Source organism: Chelon labrosus, assembly GCF_963514085.1.
Source record: "Chelon labrosus genome assembly, chromosome: 5".
NCBI lineage: Eukaryota > Metazoa > Chordata > Actinopteri > Mugiliformes > Mugilidae > Chelon > Chelon labrosus.
The window spans coordinates 17,718,152-17,733,303 of NC_140341.1; the positions used below are offsets into that span (position 1 = coordinate 17,718,152).

A 15,152-nucleotide genomic window follows, 5' to 3' on the forward strand; every position below is an offset into this window, starting at 1 on the left:
TATATGGTTGATTTGTCAGTGTGCTGTTGATGGATAATTCTCCCCATAACTGAGGGCTGATCTGTATATGTTTCACTAATAAGAGTGATTTCAGACGCAGCCTTAAAAGATGTTTTAAGGATGTTCTGTAAAATACTACAGCGGTACATGCCATTTATATGACTTGTGGTCAATAATCCACTTCAGTGTTTTAATGTGTACACAGAAAGTTGTTGGAAATTAATCACATAATAAAACTACGTCATGCAGAGAATATATGCACTTCTGGGAAACAGAAATGAACTATTGATGAATCAGTCAAACCCTCGCAAATTACGTAGTGACCTTTCCTTCTAGTGTTATCACTGTTTATTTATGCACGTTTGGTTGTGAGATGGTGGGAGAACTGTGATTGTGAAAGAACATTAAAAACAAGTCATTAAAATCAAACGGAGCCTTTTTATTCACTCTACACTCCAGTCGAGTTCTTAAGACCAACGTTCACAAAACAATTCATACAAACCGCTTTTATGTCGTACTTACAGCTTGACACTTAAAACTGGGTTTCAAAAAAAACACAACAGGTTAAACTGGATTACAGTAGATGTCTGTGGATGTGAAAAGAAAGGTGACGGGTGTACACATACTTTGTCAAACAATGACAAAAAAAAAAAGCATGCAAGACATTATGGGCGTTCTCTTCCTGAGAACAACTCGCTGATGAGAGTGGGGGTACCGCTAAAATCTTTTTTTTTTTCTTTTTTCGTTTTTCTTTTTTTAAAAACAAATTGTGAAATTAGAGCTTATGTAAAGATGTAAAGCCCAAATATAATTTACCAAATAATCCGAAAATTAAAAAACAAACAAACAAATGCATTCAATCTGGCCTCCTATGACCATGAGCAATTAAAAGAATATGTGGAACTTTTACAGTGCTGCCAACGGAGGACACGCTGTGGGTGAGCCTCAGTCCCAGATCCTTTTCTCTAAACCGGCCATACAGCGTCAGCTACCCATCAACTGTATTATGCACTTCTTCATGGACAAATTCACAGTCATTCACAGTTCAGCCAAAGCTAACATGACGCTAAAGTCCTTAACAGCAGGTGAGTAGTTATACTTAAGGTGTATTATACCAGATTTGTCAGGTGTTTGTAAACATTTTAACTCCTCACCAGGGAGAAAAGAGAGAAGAGTGGTTGTTGAGCAAGCTAGAGGAGTGAATGAAGAGAGGGAGCGGCGTTAACAAACAAAACAGTGAAACAGAAAGAAAAACTCATTTTCTGATTGTTTCACTGTGGTTGTGCTATAAAGCATCCTTCCACACTGATCCATTTCGCTTCACTATGTCCTCTGTAGTCATTCTGATCTGTGTGTAGCTCAGCCGTGCTCTGAGTCAAATAATAAACCGCACACATAGGTTGGTCTTGATGAACTGTTTTTTTTTTGTTTTTTGTTTTTTTTAAGTGTTTACTGCTCAATTTCTATTTTTAGAAAAGTAGTGCAAACTAATTCTTTAACAGTTTGGAAATTCGTTTTTTTTTTCTGTGTCATGTTAGCTTTGGCATAACTGTGCACTGAATGAGGACTGAGAATGAGACACACCGTAGATGGAAGTATAGCGGGTATAAAACAGAACATGTTGAAGGCTCAGTCGCTGTCAGAGCTGGAGCTAGAGCTGGAGCGATTCCTCTTGCTGTCATTTCTATCTTTACCTTTTGTACTATCTGGCCTTGGTCTGGTCGGGCTCCTTCGGTCTTTGGAACTACTTTTAGCTCTTCTTTTGGAATCTGGACTTCTTTGACTCTTCCTTCTTTCTCCTCTATCGCTGTCGGAGCTGTTGCTGCGTCTTCTTCTTTGGCCGGCACCGTCTCGGTCTCTATCTCTTCTGTTAGAAGATCGATCCCTGCTATGGTCTCTCTTGCTGCTCTTACTTCGTGAGCGCCTGCCTCTGTGGGAGTCTCTAGCCTTGCTTCTGTCTGGACTTCTCGTCCGATATTCTTTATCCCTGGATGCCCCTCGCCTCTTACTCTCCCTCTCACTGTTGTGTCGCCTTTCCTGACTCCTGCTGCGTCGTCTTTCCTGACTCCTGCTGCGTCGTCTCTCCTGGCTCCTGCTGCGCCGTCTTTCCTGGCTCCTGCTGCGTCGTCTTTCCTGGCTCCTGCTGCGATCTCTGCCCCTCTCCCTGTCCTTTTTCTCGTCTTTATCTTTTGAACTTGCACGTCCTCCTCTGTCCCTGTTTCTGCTACTTGACCTGCGCTCATCTTTTGACGCTGCCCTTTCCTTGCTTTGCGACTTTGTCCTAGTTCTTTCACCGTTTCTTCCTTTTGTGTCTTCTTTATGTTTTTTGTCAGATTCATGGCCCTTACTCTTTTCTTTACTGTGATCAGGTTCTGACTCCTTTTCTTTCTTATTAACAGTCTTGTCTTTGCTCCTGGACCGACCTCTTTTGTCATCACTTTTGTGCTTGTGACCCTTGTCCCTGCTTTTCGACCGTCTCTTTTCTCGGCTTTTACTGCGGCTATGAGATTTGTCCCTTTTCTTTGCCTTGTGTTTGCTCTGCTTCTCGTCTTTTTCCCCAGCGTTCTCTTCTTTGCTTTTAGATCTATGGGACCGACTCTTCTTGTCTTTTTTACCTTCGGGTGTGTGTTCGTGTTTAGTGTTGGACGCCCGTCTCTCTCTTCTTGGGGGTTCATCTTTATCCTCATTCATCTCACTTCTGTTATAGAAACAAGAAAAAAAAGGGTAAATGGCGACTAACCACAGAATTGTATCCAGGAAAATTTCAGTTGCCAGATCTCGCTAAATCCGGAGAAAATGTATTTGTTATTCAAGAAACCCTTCATCACTGACTGAAGGGATGTAAATGTTTGCCAGTTTATATTCAAATGAAGCAAAAGCCGCTGGCAGAATATATTTGAAAATGCTCCCATAGCCTTATCTCATTGTCTTTTACACCGCTTCACATTTGTAAATTCTACGCTGCAGTATGGTTTCCAATACAAATAATTATTTTCTATTGAATTGCAATGTTACAAACTATTTGTTAACTTCAATGGGGACTTCCTTACTTGTCACCCTTTATCCAGCGCTCTCCTTTGACTGCCCTCATCCTCTGACGCTGCATCTCTTGACGCCAGTGTGGAGGAGTTTCACTGCGTCGAAAACGATCTCTAGACCTTGAACGGGACCGAGATGGAGTGCGGTATCTCTGGATGGGAGAAATGAGAACCCCTTACTTCTGCTGTTCCCAGTAACAACACATTAATGGAAAAAAAATTAAAAAAAAGTAACGTCATAGTATGAGCCGTGCTAAAATAGACACAATTTTAACTGAGCTATTCTCAAGGGTCAAGTGCACCTACCCTTGGACCCCTGCCTTTTATTTTCCTGCCGGATCGAGTCATCACTAGTCTTCTGTGAAATGTTGTCTGAGAATTATATGCTACGCCAGTACTGTGGAGAAAAAACACAAGATATTAATATTAGACAACGACATTATACTTGGATATCTGTCATAATGACTGCTTTTACAAACACTAACCTCTCTCTTGGCCGCTCATCTTTACTCCTCTGATCCTTTTCAACCTCTTCTTTTGGCTTCTGGACAGCCTGAGGACTTCTCCTCATGAGGAATCGATTCTCAGGGATGGGCGGTATTTCCTCAGGACGTACAGTGGATGTTATCAACTCTTCTTGTTCTTTCTCTTCAGCACTTTCGGCTTCTGACCTGTGAAAACATTAGGGCTCAGAATCCAGGCACCAGGTACTGTTTACACAGCAAAAAGGAAAACATGAGCACAAACTAGGTACTTTTTCTTTTCCTTATCCTTCTTCGTCTGTTTCTTTTTGAGCTTTTTCGCCTTCTTTTTCCGCTTCTTGGATTCTTTTTCAGATTCTTCTGAATCAGAGGACGATTTGGAGGAGCTCTCCGAGTCGCTGGAGCTGCCGCTGGAACTGGAAGAGGCTCGCTCTTTCTTTTTGTCACCTTTTTTAGCTGCAAAAAATATAGACAGTGTTACAAGCAGTAGGTTGAAATGCAGAAGTGAAAACAATGAAAATGTTTGGGAGAAACAAACCTTTAGATTTTGGCACAAGTTCACCACAGTTCAAAACTTTCACCTCAGCGTAGGGTCGGCTGTTAGGATCCGTTTTCTGGTTCTCCATGGTTTGAACTACTTCTTGGCCGGAGATCACATGACCAAAAACCACATGGACACTGAGAAAACACAGTGGCATTGAAGTTTTACTAAAGCTATATCGTGTCTTGTGTGAATCGTGCACAGCGTACGAACTTCAAAAGTTATCAAGCTGTTCTCACCCATCCAGATGCGGAGAAGGTTTTGTGGTTCTGAAGTGTCACCACAGGCGGAACCAAAAAAGGCATAAAATAATTTGTAAGGCTCAGGAACATGAGATAATACAACTACTAATACACAAAACCAATCATATGTTAACAGACGGTGCTTACATGAAAAATTGTGATCCATTTGTATCTTTGCCGCGGTTGGCCATAGACAGCAGGTACTCCTTGTTGTGTTTCACAGCAAAGCTTTCATCTGGGGGAAAAGGACAAGATTGTTCTGCCACCTTGAAGCCAACGTCGGTTTGGATAAAAACTGACAGCTCTGACTGTGGCTTCTTTACCTTCAAAAAAGCCTCCATAGATGGATTCGCCTCCTCTTCCGTTACCTATAACGTCAAAATAATAATAAAAATAAAGCATGAGTGTCTGCACATTATGAAAATTCAGCTGATTGCTGATTATTCAAACAGATTTAAATAATTCGTCACCGTCGGCAAATATTAGCGGGTAAAAGCTGACAGCAGTGCGATGCAGTTAAGACCGAATGGGTCACATCTGGACGCAAACTCACCTTCACTGAAGTCTCCTCCTTGAATCATGAAGTCTTTTACAACCCGATGAAAAAGGCATCCTTTGTAGTGGAGGGGTTTCTGAGTTCCCTTGCCGATGCCTTTCTCACCTGGATGAAATCATTATTAACATCGAACCGCGTCACAACTTGTAACGGTTTTTGAAAAAGAGAAAATATGCTCACCTGTGCAGAGGCACCTGAAGTTTTCACATGTTTTGGGACAGATGTCTGCAAACAGCTCCACCACAACTCTGCCGACTGCGAGGAGACACCAGGGTCATAATAATTTACATCTATTCAAACTTGGGTGAGACTCCACACTCGGATGTCACGTATTAGGTGCACCCCAACGAACGCTAATACAGTTCATAGAAAACCTCACAATAAAACAAAGCTTTTATAAAGGTTATAATATTTTATCTGTGTTTAATTAGTCTTTGTAATCCTAGCTCGTGGTGCTGTGTCATCACTGTTATGAATCCCAATCAAATGTTTAATGTTAAATAGAAGAACAGGACTACAAGGTAAACTAACACATGTACAACATTTTCATCACCAAGTGAGAAGCATTGCTATTATAAATGTTTACCTGATCAATGTCAGTAAATGCCTCATTATTAAATTAAATCCATCATCTTCCTACTTACCAAGCACATTACTGATTCCGACGTCAAGGAAGCAGCGAGGGCGCTGAACCTTGATCCCCATGATGTGATCAAAAACCTGAAAGTGAGAACACAATCATAAGACACCATTATACTCACTAGCAGAAGTACCGGTGTCTGGTTATGATTAACTTGCTGGTAACGTCGATGTAACGCATCTAACAGACCAACTCATTAGCATACGCTTGGATGTTCACGTCAGCAGAATAACATATTTAAAAACTACAAAAAAAAAACCCACTGCTCACAAAGTAAACGCTGCTGAATCAGTTACCGCTGCGACCACATCTGGATTACCAGGATATTTTAGGACACCTAATGCTCGACTGTTTCTGATTTACAAGCTAGCCTTAGCTAACTAGCCACGCGTTTACAGTCTCGCTCAACTTGTCGCGAAAGAATACGCTCGTGTGATTAAAAAACAAGTATCCACGTTTACACATTCACTGATGCGGAGTTTAACATTACTGTTTCTAACAAACACACCGTCACCCACTGTATATATTTAAATGCAGGCCTGGTGTTAGCATTAGCAAAGTCAACGAACGTTAGCCACCGTCATGTAGAGGGTTTTTTTTTTTTTTTTTTTTATACCTAACGTGAGCCTCTCAGCGTCGACGTAATTTCCACGGATACACCGCTAGACGTAGAAAATGTGCAACTACACTACCTGCAGAACCGAGGGTATCACTCCATGCGCTTAGCAGCTCTCACGGACGACGAAAATGAAGTTTCATTCAGCGGTGAGCTCAATGTTTTCTAAAGATGGCGCGGCAGGGACGTCAATGTATTTCGAGAGTTTGTGCGCCAGTCAACGTCGTGAGCCATTTGTGCCCTGAGGTTAACCTGCCAGGCACAGCGTTGCATCTGCCTGCTTGAATACAACAGACATAGCAACTGACGTCCGTCTTTTTTATTATTAATACCAATGTTGTTTGTTTAAACTAAAACAATCATATTAACTTTATTAGTTTTGCCTTTTGTACATTTTTTCGTTTCAGACTGGTGCATTTATTAGCTCCATTTGTGACCTCGGTAGTTGGTAAATCACAACGTGATTTACAAACCGTGAAAATAATTTTAAATGTCTGAGAGATACACCACTTCTCGTGGGTTCACTGTTGTCACTGAAGAAAACACTTCAACAGAGCTTTCATAGCATCTTAACCTGAACTCCAATGACATGTATGGATTTCTACCTGAAAGACAAAACTCAGGCCAACACAAACACCGGTATCTTATGTCACACGCTACGGAAGTGGAACTTTGTAGCACACATGCTAGGTAATTTTGACTTTGAACACATTTTAATGACTGTACACCGTTTCTGTGTGATGTAGAGCCCATGTATGTCTATAACATGCAGAAATATATCCGAGAATGCAGCTAGCAGGGTTAGTCCGTGGTTGCCAGACATGTTAGGCGATTGTTTCTGTTTCCACGTGAAGACCGTGTTAGCAAATTGAACTTAGCAACTGGTAACTCCAGTACAGTGCTAACTCTGGATGAGGCTGTTTCTTTTCCTGTAGAGGTGAAGTCAGCATGTCACACTGAGCTGGGTTCACAGTCGTGCAATGCTTTTGAACATTTATAATTAGATATGTTATGATCACAGGGTCTAAGGCTAATTTTATTTCATGTGTTTCTAATTTGTGTGTTTTTCTTCCAAAAGAGTACCTACAACCCAAACACAGAGTTTGTGGTTGTGATCTCAGCTGGCTGGTCCCGTCTATTAGATGACACTGAGGTTGTCGGTGGACACCGGTAAAATGAAGACCTTAACCTGAGCCCTGGTCTGTGATGATGTTTCGCCTCAGAAGTGTGAGCTCCTGCCTCCGCAGGCTGCTCCACGGTGGGACAGCGAACAGAGATCAGGTTCTGGAGCGGCTGGAAGTTTGCTCCATTGAAGACCAAGTGTTTGACGTGGTGGGCAAGAACAAGGCCAAGCTCACAGTGGAGCATGTGAGCTGCGCCGTGAGGATGCTGTGGGATTTTCAGAAAGAGAAGCCTCAGCTGCTGAGGACTGTTGACCGCATCAAAGGTCACCCTCAGTTCTTGACTCTCCGGGTTTTGGCAGAAAACAAAATTGCTCTTATGGACGACTTCATGTTGGTTGACATACTTTACGCTTTCCTCAGGTACATTAAAGGACATAATCATTTTAATCACTATGTATTTGAGTTATAATACTGTAATGGTAACATACTGTGTTATTTCCCTCTTTTAGGATGAATGTGGAGCCTCATGACTCACTTGTTCAGCAGCTGGTTTCAGAAGCATGGCTAAGACTTGACAGGTATGATCACATTTCTATCAAGTTGAGTTTATAAGATGATTAATCATGCTGTCATTCGTCAATAAAATGCTTGAATATTAAGAGATGCTTTCAGGTGTCATGTCCACTAACAGTCTTAAACTGTTAAAGTCACAATGATTTGATACGGAAAAAGGCAGATTTAAACACTAGAAGCCGGGATTAGTATGTGCTTGGTCTATTCACTTGATAAATTACAAAAAAAAGATAAATCTGTATTAAAACTAGTTGTTTAATTGTCTTTCTGTTCTGGAAACTAACAAGATTTTACTCAAACATGACTTTTTTTAGGTTGCCAATGAACTCTGTATCCAAGCTCGCTGTCTGTCTAAGTGATCAGCAGCTATACCACAGTCCTCTGATGGGCCACATCACCGACATCTTGGATCGGAGGTTGTCATCTATTGATGATGCCAGGGTCCTGACTGCTCTGATCGTTAGCGTGTACCCCCTGGTGTCTCCCCGGCTGCGCAATGCCGTCATCGACAGAGCAGATCACCTCCTGGACACCGTAGATCCCTCCAATTACAGCATCGCACGAAGGATAGTGCAGTTCCTGCGCAACATCAAGTGCGTTCACCGACCTCTGCTGGAGAAGTGCAATGAGACCTTCTTGCGCAACATTTCCAGGATGAATGCAGAGAATATCAGCATAATCTTGGGGCTGTATCAGTCCTTGCAGTTCAACAACTGCAACTTCAGGCTGGCTGCTAAACAGAGACTCTTGGAACTGATCGACTCAAGCACGGATCCTTTCTCTTTCACTAAACTGTTCGTTGCTCTCGTTCCCATGGCCAGCTCGGAGATCAGAGGAAGGTGTGTATCGTTATCAGATGACTGATTCAAGAGTGGAAGTCTGTTTACAGCACTCTTTGAGTCCCACTTTTCTAAAATGTGGTTTCATTCCTCTCAGGTTAGAGAACACTGCTCTCCTGTTGGCTGATGAGCTCAATGCACAACAGGCTCTGGCTGTGGCCGAAGCTCTAGAGGAGGTGGAGAGCAGGAGCCTTAGCTTGCTGAACAAGTGAGTCTCATTGCTTAAGAACAGCCAATATAGTGACTATAAATTGTTATTAGCATTTGGGTCAGCTGAAAAGTAAAGTATTTTCAGGTAGACACTGAAAGTTTACATCCATTCATTCATGTTACATCTAAAAGTCATGAATTATCCAAAAAACAGAGCTGAAACAAAAGGAACACTGGGTGAATTAAAGATAATTGAAAGTAATTCCTCTAATCACAGGTGAGGATCTGGCCGTGTGAGTCCTGTCATGTGAGTTTAGGTGTTCACCACCAATAGATTTTCCCAATAAAAACCTAAACTCCCCACCACTCATTTAGATTTGAAGAAGCTACTTGGATGCTCGCCTCTGCGAAACATCTCAAAGAAACCTAACAAGTCCAGTTGCCCTTGCTTTAGCTTTGTTTTGTGGATATACCATGACCTGGATAACTGGGAACCTTCACAGTCACATTTTAGTTGTTTATGCTTTTATGTGTGTAAAAGTTTGATGGTACTCTGATTTATTGAAGTGTCTCTTGCAAAATATAATGATAACAAAATCATTCTCCAGAGTTGCATCGGTAATCCAAAGGAACCTTCACGTCTACAAGTCGGTGGAGGTGGCCAGAATCACCCAAGCCCTTTCTGTGTTGCAATGTCAAAACCTCGAACTCTTCACCAAACTAAGAAACATTCTGCTCGAGTAAGTGTTTTTTTTAAAAAAAAAGAGGAATTGTTGCTTCGCCGTTTGATCGTATAAAAAAAAGTATTCTGACGACACGTTATCTTGCAGCTTTTTGCAGCGCAGTTTCTCCCCCCTTGAGGTGACCATGCTGACCCGCGTACTGTCCACGCTGCCTTCCCCGAGACTCGACGAGTGTTTCGTCCGGGTGCACGCGGTGGTGGAGCAGTGCAACCTCAACGAGCTCAACACCATTTCCTTAGCCATCTCCAAGTGGGCGCGGAACAATCCGTCCTACCACCACAGCACCCACACCAAGTACGTGCGTCTGCTGCAGATACTGAACCGCTGCGGTCACGAGCGGCTGCAAACAGCTGACCGGCTGGACTTGCTGCTTGAGGAGCTCAAGTACCTCTCCGGGGAGTGGTTTGAGGAAATGCTGCTTGAGGAGACCATGGTCACGCTGCAGAGGATGATCGACCAAATAAACTGGACTAGTGTTCCTGAGTTGGCCTTCTTCCTAACCAGGATCAATCACCTCTGCCCTCCTCTGATGGACAAACTCGCCAGCGTGGCCATCGAACACATTGACAAGGTGCTTTATGACACCATCAGCATGCTACGTCCGTAACAACTAGACCTAAATCAACTGTGTTTTTCCTGTCTCCTTTTAAAGATTCACTACTCGGCGACATACGCCACCCTGCTACCCTTTTCTGTCCTGAACTACGATACAGTGCAGGCAGACCAGCTGTATGACATCTGTATTAAGCGCTTGACTCCTCATATGAGTAAGTAAATAGTCACTAATGAACTTCTCGTCCTTATTTTAGCTTACACTCACTCTTTTTTTCTTACTAATGCTCTTCTAGGCTCCTTTGACCCACATCTGCTAGTCCTCTTGGCGTACTCCTTGGCTGTAGCCGACCGTTTCCCTGAAGGACTAATAAGAGAGATCTTCAGTATAGACTTTCTGGGAAAGCTGGACGCCCAACTAGAAAGTAGGTCCTGACTTGGTTCACATTGAAGTTGCACATCATGAAATGCAAATTCTTAAATGCACATTTACCTACTTCTTGCAGCACTACCCGATGCCCTCAACATGCGGACACGACTGCGGCTCATGGAGCTCAATCGCGCCGTGTGTCTCGAGTGTCCCGAGTACCAGGTGCCGTGGTTTCATGAGCGCTACTGCCAGCAGTTGCGAAGGAAAGGCAAGAGCATTCACTGAGATACGTTCTTACTGGTGTAGGCGGGGTTTGAAATAGGACTAACTATATTATATCCATCTTTTTTTTTTTTTTTTTTAAGGGAATGGCAGCATCAGTCCTGTACAACAGCAAATCCACAAAATGCTGGGAGAAGTTCTTGGTGGTATTAACTTTGTCCGGTTAGCAGTTGTGACTCCGTATGACTACACCGTAGGTGAGTAAATACAGGCTGGTGATATTTTTTGATGATTTTTGTTGTTGTATTCTGTGAGAAAATAGTTCTGACAATGCATATGACTTATTCACGAATGTATGAAATCAGCTTATAGCCACATTACATTGCTGTTATTTTAAATTTTCCCACAATTTACACTGAAACAACTATTTGATGAGTGTTAATGCTAATGTTGAAGGAGCAAGCAAGAGAAATGATGTCCACATGTCAGTTTACTAATCTGGTCTTGAATCACCGTGCTTAAAACTGATCCATTAATTAATTACATTACTGGGACAAAGTGTGCTCGAGTAAGCTCTTCAACTTATTAGACCTAGTCTGCGCATGAGGTGCTCCCAGAAAGCCTTTGCAGAGAGAATCCTTTCCCGTTCATGACACCAAACTGTTGCAAATTCTATATTTTTTTGACTTTGTCTTTTCAGACTTTGAGTGCAAACTGGACAAACATCTGCAGCCGTTGCCTTTCGCCGAGCCGAGCAACCTACAGATCTCAGAAAAGATTCAGTGGGATACGAGCTCCCCGGATCACGGCAGGGATGAGCTGCCTCCCGGAGCTCAGCGGTAGGCATATTTACAGAACACAGCCCCAATCTTTAAAAAGAATCACCCAGAAATGGATGACACGGATGAGGTTTTTCTTGTTTTCTCAGGGTTGCTGTGGACTTCCTTGATTCAAGGTTCTTCTGCAAAGCCTCTCACCATATGAAAGGAGAAGCCTTGATTAGAAAGAGACACCTGGAAATTCTGGGATATCGTGTCGTTCAGGTGAGAACACGTCTATCGTTTAACATTCGGCGCTGAATGGGGTCAAATATTCGCACTGTTGTGAAATTGGACGTAACTGGAGCAATTTGATTTGTCTGTGTTTTTACAGATCCCTCACTTTGAGTGGAACTCCATGGAGCTTTCGACACACGATGCCTGGAAGGAATATCTAAAGAAGAAAATATTTAACTAGGTTCCATCTGGAAGCCTTTATTTATAAAATAACGAAAGAAATGTTACATTCAGCACTGTGGCCTGGTTTTGAAAGGTTAAGCTATTATGTACTGTATGTCAATAAAAAGAAAGTGCTCCTTATTGTTTCATTATCATATACCTCATTCAGGTTAAATGAGACTGTGTATATTGTGCTTTTGTATCAAATAACATTGTTATTGTTTTTTTAAATAAAATATGTTTGACATGATGTACATGACTGACGTTAATGGGGTATTACTTTTATTTGACATTTGCAAAAAAAAAAAAAAAAGCAATAAGAATTACTGCACTTATATGAACTTATATATTTGAATTTTAAAATCACCTATGATGTCAAATGGACACAGTCCTTGAAAGAAAAAAGAAATAAAGTCACAATTTATTAAAACTAGAACCCAACAGAATACACAAAGGAAATGTGTCTGAAATGTTAGAGCATGTCCCTGTTGTTCTCTGTAACCTGCTACAGTCTGGGCATTTTGGCTGCGTTCAGGCGCATCGAGACGCAGGAGGCTCCAGCCGCGTAACGCATCTCTTTGATCATGCCAGTCCACTCTTTCTTGTCATCTTCATACCTGGTAAAAAAAGTACAAAAATGACTGAAGTACGCAGTATCAACGAAAAAGTAAGTGTGTGCCACATAAAGCCATTAAATGCGTATCACAAATGGAAACGTACAGCCAGATGTCGATGAGTTCACTGGGCGCGCACTCTTTGTTCTCGTTCTCCACCATGGCAAAGCCTCCTACGGCGTACAGGAGCCCCCCACTGCTGACCAGGTTGATCGAACTCCTCTCCTGGGGAAACTCTGTAAATGGGGACCACCTGCAAAACACGTTTCACTCAGCTGTTATTAACAAGATTTTTTTATTTTAGTACTATATTTTAAAACACAAATCATGGCCACACAAAGCCTTGACCTGTGAGAAGGGGTTGTGTTCGACAAAAATGTGTGGGAGCCACCTTTATAGGTAATGTGGTAATAATAAATATTTAACTGAAATCCATTTTAGTTTGCTTAAATACACACGAGTATACCAGCACGTACTTGTTGGATCCAAAGTCATAGGCTTCACATGTTGCTGTCAGTCCTTCTTCATTGACTCCGCCGGCAACAACAATCTTCCCTTTGTGGATGACTGCCCCAAACATCGATCTGGGTGTCTTCATGGAAGCCACCTCCTTCCACTCTGACCTCTTGTGGTTGTATGCAAACATCTTATTGGTTGTTTTACTTCATAAAGCAGACACAATGAATTACAGTCAGACTCAATGTAATGTTAAAAACCACATCTGATTCATTGTTGAAACGTTTTGCCGTTGCAGTCTTACTTGTCATCGGTCTTTCCTCCAATACAGTACACCAGGCCGTTCTCAGAGACCACACAGTGGCCGTGGATCTTTAAGGGCAACTTCTTTGTTTCTGTCCACTTCATTTTTCTAAAAGAGCAGATGAAGGTTAAATAAAGTGTTTTCAACTGCTCCGACGAGTCGCTAAATGAGCATTCAAATGTTACTGGACTTACTCAGTGTCATAGCACAGGACAGTGTCATGAGACTCATTGGACTGTAAGTCTTTTCCTGCCACAGCAAAGATCAGGTTTTCATATTCACCCATACCGAAGAGACACCTGGGAGAGGGCATGGGCGGCAGAGCAATCCACTCAGAGGCTAGGCTGTCCAGCTGAAACCAACGTTTTTATGTTTAATGTTTTATAATCTAAGTGAAGCCTTTCTCTTTACTGCCACATAATGAATCAAACAACCTCTACCTGGTAGAAGTAACACTGCAGAGGGGTTTCCTTGTCCTCTTCATCTACAAACAGTCCTCCCAGCACGTACATGTTGTTCTTCTTTGAGGTCATGCTCACATGGTTTCGGGGGATCTGCTCGGCCATCGCCGCAAGAAAGCACTCGTTCTCCTGGCCATCGTAGGCCACGGCGGCGGTGTCGTTAATCATCAGAAGCATGTCTTTGGAAAACATGCCGTACCTGCGGGTATCATTCAGGTAACCGGGCAGATTGTCCTCTTCTCCCTCCTTTTCACCTTGTCCCTTTTTCTTCTCTGGCAGTTTCCCCGCAAAAGCATCCTTGATGACTTTGATTTTTTTGAGTACCTCAGGATCCGCCTTAATGAGGTCATCTTTCTCCACCTTATCCTTGAAGTACTTCTCTGGGAGCAAACGGAAACGAATGAAGTCGAAGGCCTCTTCCAGGGACTTTACGCGCTTGTCCTTGTCTTTTCTGATCCACCTCATGAGAGCCTCGAACACGTCCTCTTCCTTCTCCACATTCAACGCGTCCGCTCCAATAATAGCGAAGAGCTCAGGTGGAGCGAGCTCTAGGAAATCCTCATCCTTGGCTATGGTCTCAAAGCGATCTGCGATATAATCTCGAGCTGCTAATGCCAGCCTGGCGCAGTCCATCATCAGCCCCAGCCTGTAGATGGCGAGGCAACTTCTCTTGGAGAGATTCTTCTGGAGATAATTCACACAAACTGTGAACACAGACGGGATCTGGAAGCGGTTGGCAACAGCCAAGACATCCTGCACGTTGTTTTCGTTGATGTCGATCTCTGCTGAGTACATGTAATTCACAATCGCCTCTAAAATGTCGGAGTCGAGGTTCTCCAGAACGACCTCCTTTCTTTCTGCTTCCTTGCCATCCTCTGAAAAGAAGAACTCCCGGAAATAAGGACTGCATGCAGCCAGAATGAGCCGATGGCAGGGAATGCTTCTGTCTCCCACTTTCAGGATGCAGTCTATCAGCTTGTTCTCATTCAGAAGCTCTTTGAGTCCATCCTGCAGCAAAGTGCTCTGAAACAGACGGAGGTCTTCCCTCAGGCCTTGGGGATCCATTCTTCTAGGACAGGAAGCAGGGCCGTTACACGACTGACTGTCAAGAGAACTATAGGCAGCCAGGTCTGAAGCCACTTCAATATAACTGTGCCCTTCTAAATATAACCAAACACCCCAGCTGAGAAGAATTCAAGTTGGCCAAGTGAGAGAGCTCCCACAGCTGTCATAGAGTAAAAACAACTGTGGAGCTTTGTCACCTCAGAGACCAGTACCAACATTGTTGTACCGCTACAGTGAAAACATGTGATCGTCTCATCGATGAGGTAAAATAAAAAGATTTTACGGGGAAAACACCCCCGCTTCACACAATGTCACCTATTTGTTCCAGTGCTGTAGGTGTTTATAGC

At 42.8% G+C, this 15,152-nt stretch overlaps 3 protein-coding genes across 4 annotated transcripts; 1 reads left to right on the forward strand and 2 right to left on the reverse strand.

The window, feature by feature from the left end:
* Window positions 1-51: 51 nt before the first annotated feature.
* On the reverse strand, window positions 52-6,304 carry ppig (peptidylprolyl isomerase G (cyclophilin G)). Its single transcript, XM_084544340.1, has 13 exons — window positions 6,192-6,304; window positions 5,504-5,579; window positions 5,040-5,114; window positions 4,857-4,964; window positions 4,627-4,671; window positions 4,451-4,538; window positions 4,301-4,330; window positions 4,059-4,198; window positions 3,793-3,976; window positions 3,524-3,709; window positions 3,345-3,435; window positions 3,051-3,190; window positions 52-2,698 (listed from the first exon to the last, which is right to left on the reverse strand). The coding sequence occupies exons 2-13, from the start codon at window positions 5,562-5,564 to the stop codon at window positions 1,630-1,632; spliced, it is 2,217 nt and encodes a 738-aa protein (XP_084400466.1). The 5' UTR covers window positions 5,565-5,579; window positions 6,192-6,304; the 3' UTR covers window positions 52-1,629.
* Window positions 6,305-6,396: 92 nt separating this feature from the next.
* Window positions 6,397-12,143, forward strand: fastkd1 (FAST kinase domains 1). 2 transcript variants are annotated; one of them, XM_084544339.1, is made up of 14 exons: window positions 6,397-7,052; window positions 7,194-7,659; window positions 7,749-7,817; window positions 8,127-8,651; window positions 8,749-8,859; window positions 9,410-9,541; window positions 9,632-10,115; window positions 10,197-10,311; window positions 10,393-10,521; window positions 10,603-10,734; window positions 10,832-10,945; window positions 11,389-11,527; window positions 11,617-11,731; window positions 11,841-12,143. In XM_084544339.1, the coding sequence occupies exons 2-14, from the start codon at window positions 7,322-7,324 to the stop codon at window positions 11,922-11,924; spliced, it is 2,487 nt and encodes an 828-aa protein (XP_084400465.1). In that variant the 5' UTR covers window positions 6,397-7,052; window positions 7,194-7,321; the 3' UTR covers window positions 11,925-12,143. The 2 variants fall into 2 exon arrangements, with proteins under 2 accessions (XP_084400465.1, XP_084400464.1); XM_084544338.1 differs by having other exon boundaries at window positions 6,397-6,805.
* Window positions 12,144-12,380: 237 nt separating this feature from the next.
* Window positions 12,381-14,920, reverse strand: klhl41a (kelch-like family member 41a). Its single transcript, XM_084545421.1, has 6 exons — window positions 13,720-14,920; window positions 13,474-13,631; window positions 13,280-13,387; window positions 12,996-13,181; window positions 12,626-12,772; window positions 12,381-12,522 (listed from the first exon to the last, which is right to left on the reverse strand). Exons 1-6 carry the CDS (start codon window positions 14,803-14,805, stop codon window positions 12,411-12,413), a joined length of 1,797 nt encoding a protein of 598 aa, XP_084401547.1. The 5' UTR covers window positions 14,806-14,920; the 3' UTR covers window positions 12,381-12,410.
* Window positions 14,921-15,152: the final 232 nt, after the last annotated feature.

Coding starts and splice junctions, on each gene's coding strand:
- ppig (XM_084544340.1), bottom strand. CDS start 5,564: ATGGGGATCAAGGTTCAGCGCCCTCGCTGCTTCCTTGACGTCGGAATC. Junction 5,115..5,503: donor CGGAATCAGTAATGTGCTTG/GTAAGTAGGAAG, acceptor GTCTCCTCGCAG/TCGGCAGAGTTGTGGTGGAG. Junction 4,672..4,856: donor AGGAGGAGACTTCAGTGAAG/GTGAGTTTGCGT, acceptor TTGACGTTATAG/GTAACGGAAGAGGAGGCGAA.
- fastkd1 (XM_084544339.1), top strand. CDS start 7,322: ATGATGTTTCGCCTCAGAAGTGTGAGCTCCTGCCTCCGCAGGCTGCTC. Junction 9,542..9,631: donor CTAAGAAACATTCTGCTCGA/GTAAGTGTTTTT, acceptor GTTATCTTGCAG/CTTTTTGCAGCGCAGTTTCT. Junction 10,116..10,196: donor CCATCGAACACATTGACAAG/GTGCTTTATGAC, acceptor CTCCTTTTAAAG/ATTCACTACTCGGCGACATA.
- klhl41a (XM_084545421.1), bottom strand. CDS start 14,805: ATGGATCCCCAAGGCCTGAGGGAAGACCTCCGTCTGTTTCAGAGCACT. Junction 13,388..13,473: donor GTCCTGTGCTATGACACTGA/GTAAGTCCAGTA, acceptor CTGCTCTTTTAG/AAAAATGAAGTGGACAGAAA. Junction 12,523..12,625: donor GAACTCATCGACATCTGGCT/GTACGTTTCCAT, acceptor TTTTTTTACCAG/GTATGAAGATGACAAGAAAG.